Source organism: Rosa rugosa, chromosome 4 (assembly GCF_958449725.1).
Source record: "Rosa rugosa chromosome 4, drRosRugo1.1, whole genome shotgun sequence".
Classification (NCBI taxonomy): domain Eukaryota; kingdom Viridiplantae; phylum Streptophyta; class Magnoliopsida; order Rosales; family Rosaceae; genus Rosa; species Rosa rugosa.
Window position 1 is genome coordinate 48,546,834 of NC_084823.1, and position 10,650 is coordinate 48,557,483.

Consider the following 10,650-nt stretch of genomic DNA (forward strand, 5'->3'; position numbering starts at 1 on the left):
AAATGCAACGAAACTTGAAAGGCGTTGTTATAGATTGTAGATCTTGCGCCTATCTAACTTCTGATCAGTTGATTGTGGGCCGAGGAATGATCAATCTCGGCCGCGAGGTTCTCTCTGTCTTGAATGCAAGGACTTTAGCACGGATCGGCCTTAACTAGCCGCAGTCTTCGTGCTGTGTAACTCGGTGATTAAGGTGAAAGTGAAGTGATGATAATTATTTTTGTGATTTTGTATAAAGTAAATGACGTAAAGTAAATAACAACAAATAAATAGCATAAACGAAAGTGCAGGTAAAGAAAGTGCAGGAATGTAAAGGTGCATCAAATAAAGTGCAGGAAGATAAAGAACAAGAATGTAAATCGCGGGAAATAAAGTGCAGGAAGATAAGCTGCTTGAATGTAAAAAGCAACAAAGTAAAGTGCAAGAAAGATAAATACCAGTAAAGAAAGCGATAAGATAAACAAGTAAAGATTGATAAGTGTTGCTGAATTGTTGAATTGTATTGAGATAAAATTTGAGTAATCGCGTAGAGCGTTTGGTCGAGGACCTCTAACAATGAATCCTATGGTCCTTTTTATAGTGAAGCTAAACTACTGAATGAAGGAAAAGAAGCAATCTTAGCATTTACAGCTAAGACCGCATTGATTACAAATAGAACAGTATTCATGTTTGTGATATTTTTGACGTTATCGATGATTGATTCTTTCATGAGCAATCAATCAGGTCTTGTAACTGATGATTGGAAATAACACCTCCTGATGCTCATTCAAGTTAATTGCCCCAAACTTTGGTTACGTTTCTCCTGACAATCAACCTCTTTGATGAATTAGCCGCGGTCATTCATTATGACTTGTGGGTCCGCGGTCATTCATTACGCCTTGTGATTCATTTGATCTCTCCCGATCTAATAACGGTTCTCTGCACACGTTATCTTTGATCATAAATTTGACAATAAACATTTAATGTGCCGCGGCTAATTGGCCGCGGTCATTAATTAGGCCTTACTGGCCGGGCCCACCTATCTGCCATGTCGGACTTGCCAACTATAAGTTCAAACAATAACAGGAGCAAATACACTAACTCACAAAAATAGAATCCAAATTCAATAACATAGGACCTCTATTTATACTAGATAAAGGCGGTTACAACTAGTATTCTTACATCCTAAGAATACTTGGCTGGAGATGAGCTGTAATTACAGCATTACTGCAGCTATCATAGGGGATAAAGGAATCCACCGTTTACTTTTCAAAAGCTTAAGAAGTAAAAGTGGCTTTAGTGAAAGTGGCTTTACTAAAGCAGTTCATCAGCAAAGTCTTTAAAGATCTTAAACCTTATCAAAAAGAGCCTCAGTACTTCCAAAAAAAAAAAAAAAGAGAGAGAGAGAGCCTCAGAGGCCAAGAACAATGAACAAAATGGTTCATGATGATGCTAGTTTGGTGTCTCAAGTGAATGAAACTTTTAAGGAAGCTGGAATCGAACCAAGATCCCATGAACCAAATGTCATAGCTTTGTTTGTGGCAAAGCATCTGATAGATGCTTATATGAGAAGAACCCACATGGTTTTGACGGAAGAAGAGGCAGAGCAGTTGATATTGGTAGTCACCCAATACCCTCAAATTACTGATGATCAAGTTTCTTTCTGGATTGCAGGTTTCAGAGCCAAGTCTTTAGCCAAAGCACAAGAGGTCGAAACAAAACTCGAACAGATAATTGCTCGTTTACCATCTTTATTAACACCCAACTCAGAGGTGAAGAAGTTTGAAGCTGCACAGCATATTTTAGAATCTTTAAGAGAAGGGGAAACTTAACAAGTTTTTGAAGCACCAGATGAAGTTGAAGACAAGCTAAAAAAGATGAAGATTAAGGGCAGTTTGATCAAGGCCTTGCTATCAATAACTTCAGAAGAGTGATATTATTGATTTTATTTCTTTACTCGATCTGTGGAGTTCATGCAGTGTCGATCTAACACGATATGTATTGCTGTCATATTTTCAATGCAAGCGTCTTCAACTCTAGTTAGTGGTATTCGAGTACTTGTATAGTTTTGTGAGTCTTTTAATTCCAACAAAAACAAGTACTGCATTTCCATTTTTGATGACAATGGATGGATGAGATGATTATATATGTTATCTGGTGTGCTATAAGCTACTATTCCGGCCAGTTGCATGAACAATTGGTTACGATCGATTCCTTTACTAAATTAATCAATTGGTGATGAATAGAGGACCAAGCATCATAGCTTTGTGAGTCTTTTAATTCCAACAATAACAAGTACTGCATTTGCATTTTTGATGACAATGGATGAATTAGATGATTATATATATTATCTGGTGTGCTATAAGCTACTATTCCGGCCAGTTGCATGAACAATTGGTTACGATTCTGTTACTAAATCGATTGGTGATGAATAGAGGACCAAGACATCATAGCTTGTAAGAGTAGGTCTTAAAATTTCGCGACGTGAAATATTGAGAATAATACACACCACACAAACATCAAGCCATCCATAGAATACAAAAATAGCATAGCTATCATGCAGCAGCAACTAGAGGTGATACGGTAGCACCCAGTGACTTTGCCGTATTCTTAGTGGGTGGTGGAGGCGGGGATTTGCTCGTTACTTTTAGGCTCCGAGTGGGCACTATCTTCTTGCTAACAATGACATTTTGACATCCGAAGTTACCTTCTTTTCTTCCAAGTATCCTTGTCAAGCCATGTATACAGTCAACATGCCATGAACTCTTCTCATCACCTACAGACATTATAAGAAAATTGCAAAGCAAGAAATTTTAATAGTTAGACAATATGATCCTTGAAAATTTAGACTTATTAAAGCCAAGAAAATGAAAACCTCATGATTTGTAATGCAGAATTCAAAAAACGGAAGAATTTCATCATATTAAGAAGTTATTACCATGAGGAACTAATGCAGAAGTTGCAGGAAAAGCACCCACAAGAAGGTACATTATTATTACAGCTAAAGCTAAATTCGCCGGAGAACCTTTCATCATTGAAAGCCGGAACAAGAAGTTGTAAAAACCTTAAGTCAGTGGAACTTCTTTGTTATGATCCTAGGATATTGCTGAAGAGGGATTTATAGACTCTCTGCTTATGCTAAATTGTGTTTAATCATATTATAATTACTGTTGTTGCTTTGTTTAATGAGCGTTTGGTAGTAGGACTGTAGGAGAGATGTCCATACATGTTATTAGGTGACTAATTATGGAGTTGACTATGAATTTGCATGTTATTTCCATTGCTTTCCATTGTTATATTCTTAAGAAATCCTCAACTTTAATTGCTACTGTTCATGGCTTTATGCATAAGTTCAATCAATTTAGAATGTTAAATTAAGGATTAAATACTTGTTACTCCTCAAACTTTTTCCTGAAAAACAGTTTAGTCCCTCGCCTTTCAAATTAAACTGGATAGTCCTTATTCTTTCTAATTCTCACACAACAGGTCCAAAATGACTATTCTAGCTACCCCCAAGATCCTTTTTTTATTTTTTCTCTCTCTTTTTTCAATTTCTCTCTCTTTTTTTATTGGGAGGTTCTATTCATACCTCCAAAATTGGTATTTAGACCTCCTCACTTAATAGACTTCCAACTTACTTTTACAAATAACCAATATGCTATCTACACCTCCCTAATTTTCCCATAATACCCATTATCCAATAATATCAATAAAAACTTTTTTTTAGAGTGTTCTATTCATATACCTCCAAAATCGGTAGTTAGACCTCCATCAATTTTTGAACGTTTCACAATATTATTTTACTCTTGATATAACTAAGCTGAAAAAAAAAAAAAATCTTTCAATTGATAGCTCTGAAGTCAACATAGTTGAAGTAAAAGGATTTTGGAAGCTACGTATGTATAATCGTGGAAACAGCAACGGAATTGCTTCAGTCCATTCCAAAGCAAGTCTCTGGAAATTGGTTGACTTGATTGGCAAAATTTGGAAAATGGTTCTTTCTTCATTGATTACTAGTCTCTGTCTTACATTATGATAGAAGTTGACCCAGCACAACTTATATGACTATTGCTGGGGATGCGTAATTGCGTATATGACTAGTCTCGGTTTTGTACAATCATTCTTTGTTTCTCTCCGTTTTGAATGAAGGGAGCTTCTATTCATACCTCTAAAATTGATATTTAGACCTCCAACTTACTTTTACAAATAACCAATATGTTATCTACACCTCCCTAATTTTCCCATAATACCCATCATCCAATAATATCAATAAAAAAAAAAATTTAGAGTGTTCTATTCATATACCTCCAAAATCGGTAGTTAGACCTCCATCAATTTTTGAACGTTTCACAATATTATTTTACTCCTGATATAACTAAGCTGAAAAAGAAAAAAAAAATCTTTCAATTGATAGCTCTCTCCCCCCCCTGCTTATTGTTGTATTTTGTAGGCATACGCATCTTTAGAGGCTAAGAGCAGTTCATTTTTTCAACTTCCTAAGATTCCCTCGTTTCATATATTAGCTCAAACAGTACGCTCCAATGGATGAGTATGATTTTAAGCGAAAGTGGTCTGTTGGTGTTTTGGTTAGAGAATTAATATTGAATATCCGAAATTGACTCGAGGAACTGCAAAGTAAGGAACTGGTCTGTTGATTTCTCCGCTGCTTGGTAAGGATGAAGATCATAACAAAAACAAAAGGGAAAAAATGGCATGACGATGAATATTTGTTGATTTCATACCTCTAAAAGGGAAAAAACTTTTTTTAATTTTTGTTTTTTTCTCTTTTGTGTCTTTATTGGTAATTTGACATGAGTTGACAAAGTCAACTATCACTTGATGCCAATTTTGGAGGTATGAATAGAAGCTCCCTTTTTTATTTATTTTTTCTGCTTTTCTCTCTCTCCCTCTCCACAGATCGATCTTCTCTCTCTTTTTTCAATTTCTTTATGCTTTTCTCCCTCGCCCTCGCCACTAAATGGGTCTTTGTCTTCCTCGCCCTCGTCTTTCGATTCAACTCCCTCCACCGGCTCAGCAGCACCGCCGCCTCCGACGATTACTTTGATGAACCCAACCAGCCACCAACTCAGTCAAATCTCCACCGCCTTCTTTGGCTCCAACTGGCTCGGCTTCAGCTTCTAGTACTAGTACTACACAGAAGAACAATAAGCTTCAGTTGAATCCAGATAAAGAAAGCGATGATCGGAAGCAGGGTCAACCGACGGTGTCTTCTAACATTACGAGATTCCTTTCGGTTAGTTCTTCAACTTTTCCGGCTAGTTTTATCAGTTGTTTGTAATCTGGTAGTTTCAGTGTGTTGTTATTGCTCGATCTGATCTGGGTGTTTCTGATCATTCGTAATATGTTGGATGATGATAGTCAGGTGGCTTATTGGTGGGAGTGGTGGAGGATGAGGAGGAGGAGAGGTGGCTGAGCTTAGTGGGGACGACGACGGAGGTGGAGATGGAATTGTGGCGGCGGAGCTTCCATGAGGGGTGGAGGGGGCCCACCAAGCGCTGCAGAGTGGTAGTGAGTGCGGTGGATCGAGTGGATAAACTCGAGGTCGGATACGAGCTTGGAGAGAGAGAGAGAGAGAGAGAACCAGCCAAAAAAAAAAATTAAAAAAAAAAAAGAGAAAAAAAAGAGAGAGAAAAGATCGATTTGTGGAGAGGGACAGAGAGAAAAGCAGAAAACATAAATAAAAAAAGAGAGAGAAATTGAAAAAAGAGAGAGAAAAAAATATTTAAAAAAAGGATCTTAGGGGTAAAATAGTCATTTTAGACCTGTTTTGGATCTGTTGTGTGAGAATTAGAAAGAATAAGGACTATCCAGTTTAATTTGAAATGCGAGGGACTAAACTGTTTTTCAAGCAAAAGTTTGAGGAGTAACAAGTATTTAATCCTTAAATTAATAAAAGCCAGAATCTTCATAGTTTAAGATATACAGCTACTTGGTCTGTTTTTTCTCTGAAGTCAACCATTCCACCAAGTTGCTTGCAAGAACCAAGTGCCACAAAAAGAAGGGCATCTCGAGAATGTTGGTAAAAAATGAAGTGTTTGAATTTTGGAAGTGGGATGAAATTTTAGCATCTAAAATCTAAAACCTTTTAATGAATTGAATAGATTAGATGATTTTTATGTTGAGGATATAATCCCACATAGGAAAAATGGGATATTGCTTATGGGTTTATAATAGTTTTTTTTTTTTTTTTTTGGATATTAATGAAATTTCATTAATAATTACCAATGAGAGTAAACTCAATGGAAGGTGCCCAAAACAAGGCCCAAGTACAAATAAACCCAATAAGGAAAATTACAACTCAACCATAATCCACATGGATAGGGCAAAAGAGTGTAACCCTAAAAATTAAAATAAACATCAACTCCTACACTAGCACAGTAGCCGCCGCCCAAACTCTTCCGCACAACCGTTGCTGCAGTCGCTGCCGCTGCCGCCGCCAGAAGCCAAGAGGATGCGAGAAGTGCTAAATCGAAGTGATGAGTACCGAATAGCCGTTGCCAGAACAATCCCAAAAAACAAATCCAATCAAAACCAAAATTAAAGGGGATGAGAGAAAGGAACCAATACCACACACACACACACTCTTCTCCATCAGAGAGACTCAAACCGGGAAGGGAAGACAGCCACCGAGATGGGACAAAAGCCAATAGCAAAGAAAAAATCCAGCGGAGAATGGGGGGTGAAACACCCATGCGTGAGCACCCATAGTCCATACGGTAAGTGACTCGCACTTTTAAGAGGTAGCCACGAAATCCTTCATGGAGAAGGTCTTTGGTAGATGGAGGGGAGCTGGTGTGAGGTGATGGGTGAGGGGAATCATGGAGTTTTTTGGATCTGAAATTTTTTTGGGTTTATAAGGGTTTGGGCCACTCCATCTATTGCCAATTGGTTCCCTCATATTACTTTATCATGGTATCAGAGCGGATTATCCTACGGGTTTATAAGGGTTTGGGTCACTCCATCCATGTAAACCCTAGATTACTTTATTATTATTGGGGCTACTCTATCCATGTGAACCCTAGATTACTTTATTATTATTTGAGATATTTAAATCAAGGTCCAATTTCGTGGTTCAATAGTGGATGCAGTCCGGTCACTTTTTCTTTGTTAATTGCGGTCCATTGACTATTTGTTCTGTCCAATTTGCCCCTTCAAGTCAAAAAAGGAAACAAATTTAAATGACCTGATTTTGCGAAATTTTCATTATTATTATTTTTAATTTTTCAAAGATTGAAATTTAAATTATTAATTATACGTACATAATCATTCCAAAAATTATGAATAAATATAAAATGAACATAACTAAACAATATAAAACTTAAAACATCAAGTCAACCTAACTACGAGGTATAATTAAAGAACTTGAAATCAATTTAACCAAAAAGTATGCAAGCATGAGTGTTTTACCTCATAGAAAGGCATATATTTTTACCTCGCAAAGAGAAAATATGGTATTCTAGTGTAAACCTAACTAAAAGGTGGAAAATGAAGAACATTAAATAAACCTACCTATAAGGTACATATAATTATAGAACACGAAATCAACATAAAAAATAATATGCAAATCTAGACCTCATATAGAGGTATAATTATTTTCACCTCATAAAGAGGTATGTTTTTCACTATATATGTCTAAAACAAAGGTAAAAGTTTAGCCACGTACTATACCTAATATGCAGATACCTAATATGAGGTATACTAAAATTTTGAGCTCTTAATACATATACTACAAAAATTACATAATGTTTATCCATGAGTCATTTTTAGTGTCGATCAACATCATATGTGTGAATTGAAGTGAGATCCAGCAAGAGCTCCACAGCCTCGCCGCGCCGGCGGTTTCTCGGCCCAGTCCTCTTTCCTCTTCCATCTTTTGGTCATTTTGCTTGAGCTAGAAACCTGTCTGCACCGAGCCGCAATATCTAACATATTCTCCGTCAGCTCGCCTTCCTCCATCCAATAGAACATCGTCTCCTCCGCCAGCCGGCATCCATCACCACACCCAACAATTGTTGCCTTGCGCCTGCTGCAAACCAGAAGGAGAGCAGTTTCGGCGGTGCAGCCGGGTCCTGGTTTTTCCGGCAGCGGTGGCTATCAACGACGGAATTTTTAATGCGCATTATACATTAAGCAATATTCTATGGGGTTCCCCAGTGCACGCCTGTCGCCTGGCGTTGTCAACTGGTTGGTTGGTCCAAGATGTTCCATTGAACAGCTCATCGATGTGAGCTTTTTCAAAGCACGCCTCTAGTGGGTTTCAGGACAACATTCGGTACTGGTGGGCATCCACAGCAGGAAAAAAAAAAAAAAAAAAAAAAAAAAAATTATATTATTTTATGGCTAGGCATGCAGTCATTTGCCCCTGGTCGTTCTTAGATGTAGAGAAGCACACTTTGCCTCGCTCGTATGCCTCGGTGCTCGCAAAACCAGTGATTTCTGTGGCCGACCTCCCGCCACCGGAAATGCATGAAGGCAGAACAACAGTGACAATTTCAGAGGAGGGGTACCGTCTTGGATTGGAGAAGTGTAAACATATGCTTTTGGCACGCCTCCATTTGGCTCCGGGAGAAAAGCACTATTCTCATACCGACCTTCATAAGAAACTGAGCCTTGTCTGGGGAGCGATAGGTCCTTGGCGTTTCATTCCGATGGGTAAGGGGTATTTTACCTTCTGTTTTTCCTCTGAGGAGGTGCTCGCCATGGTATGGGGAATAGGGGCTATTGCGTTAAAGCCTGGAATTCTGAGATTTATGCAGTGGACTCCCAATTTTTCTCCATCCAACCAGAGAAACACTAATGCTCAAGTGTGGGTGCGGATTTGGGACTTGGGTTTAGAATTTTGGGAACCTATTACTCTTTTTGAGATTTCTCATGGAATTGGTGTTCCTATTAAAGTTGATCAGCAAACTTTGGATAGGAGGTGTGGCATGTATGCTAGGGTTTTGGTAGATGTTGATTTGTCCTCTGATCCTCCATGTGAATTGACGGTACGTAGGAAAACTGGGGAGATGGTGGTGGTGGAGGTGGAGTACGAGCGCCTCCCTGACTTCTGCTATCACTGTGGGAATGTGGGCCATAGGGTTTCTTCATGTAATTTGTTACAGAAATGTACAAATTCAAGGCAGCATGAGGAGACTGAGGGTGCTCGTGGCCGTTCACGTATGCCCCGTCGCCGCCGACGTAAAACTAAGCAGGTTTATGTTCAAAAACAGCAGGAAGAACACGCTAATGGGAAGCAAGTGATTGTTGCCAATACTCCTCCTCCTGTGATAGATGATCCTAGAGAAGGGCCGTCTTTCACTACGAGGTCTCCCCTTCCTAATCCTATTGCAACACAGCTAATGGGTAATGCAAGTGGTACAGATGGTAACATGGATCTTGCTGTGGAAGTGGAGCTTCCTGCTCCTTCCATTGTGCAACCTGTGGAGCCGGTCATCAGGGAGATACAGATACCAGTGGCTAATATGCCTCTACTTGAGAAGGTGCGGCCAAGTAGGGATAAGGAGCTTGAAGATTCTAGTGAAAATGATAGTGCTCAGAATGTTAATGGTGAGGAGGTAGTGATACCAGAGCCTTTAAAGGTGGTTGCCTCCTCTCAAACTTCTCTTTGGTATGAAGAAACTCATCGTCTTGAGGAAGAAGAAGAATTTACAACAGTTGTGTCCAAAGCTCAGAGGAAGTCTATGCGTAGGGCAACTCAAAATGAAAACAGGGAGGAGTACCTCCGTCGTACTAAAATGGTTTCTCAATGAAAGTCTTATACTGGAATGTCAGGGGTATTGCTAATGCCCCTACGCAGAATGCCTTAAAAGATTTTATTCGGGTTCACAAGCCGGAAATACTCTGTATAGCTGAGCCTTTTGTTGCTTTGAACTCTATCCCATCATCATTTTGGCGTGGTTTTGGTTTGGCAGCAATTTGTACTAATGATCGCGGAGGTTCTAGGCCTAACTTATGGTTGTTTGGTAAGATTTCTCTTGTTCCAATGGTGCGTGTTCTCCTTGTGACAGATCAGCAAGTCACTCTACAGGTCATGCATGATTCAGTTAATTGTATTATAACGGCAGTCTATGCTCGCACTACTATGGCTGAGCGTCGAAGACTGTGGACTGATCTCGCTGAGGTTAAGGGCAGATTTGTTTCAGGGCCATGGTTAGTGTTTGGTGATTTTAATGCGGTGTTGGGAGCTCATGAGAAAAAAGGTGGTGCTCCTGTTTGTCGTCGCTCTTGCGAGGAATTTCAAGCTATGTCTGATATTTGCGAACTAATTCATGTTGATACTAAAGGAGCTGAGTTTACGTGGGCTCGGCGTCGTGGTCTACGGGGTAATGTTGAACTTCGGTTGGATCGATGTCTTGCAAACTTAGAATGGTGTGATGTCTGGAACTCTTTTGATTGTTGTACTTTAGCGCGGATTTGCTCAGATCATAATCCTTTGTTAATGTCTTTTTCAAAAGCTCCTGGGACTTGTCAAAGTATTTTTCGGTTTCGTAAGATGTGGCTGCAGCACAGTGATTTTAAGGAATTTGTTAAGCAATGCTGGTCCTCTATTTCCACTAATGGTTGTCCTCTTTCGGTTATGCAACATAAGCTGCGTGTTCTGCGTAAAGCACTCAAAGCATGGAATTGGGAAGTCTTTGGGGACATTCA

At 39.1% G+C, this 10,650-nt stretch overlaps 2 protein-coding genes across 2 annotated transcripts; one reads left to right on the top strand and one right to left on the bottom strand.

Annotated features, from left to right (window-relative positions):
- Nucleotides 1–2,336: 2,336 nt before the first annotated feature.
- On the bottom strand, nt 2,337–3,185 carry LOC133742147 (uncharacterized). Its single transcript, XM_062169829.1, has 2 exons — nt 2,918–3,185; nt 2,337–2,755 (listed from the first exon to the last, which is right to left on the bottom strand). The coding sequence occupies exons 1-2, from the start codon at nt 3,012–3,014 to the stop codon at nt 2,535–2,537; spliced, it is 318 nt and encodes a 105-aa protein (XP_062025813.1). The 5' UTR covers nt 3,015–3,185; the 3' UTR covers nt 2,337–2,534.
- Nucleotides 3,186–8,336: 5,151 nt separating this feature from the next.
- LOC133744939 (uncharacterized) lies at nt 8,337–9,752 on the top strand. The gene has a single exon (XM_062172963.1). It carries the CDS (start codon nt 8,337–8,339, stop codon nt 9,750–9,752), a length of 1,416 nt encoding a protein of 471 aa, XP_062028947.1.
- The last annotated feature ends 898 nt before the right edge of the window (nt 9,753–10,650 follow it).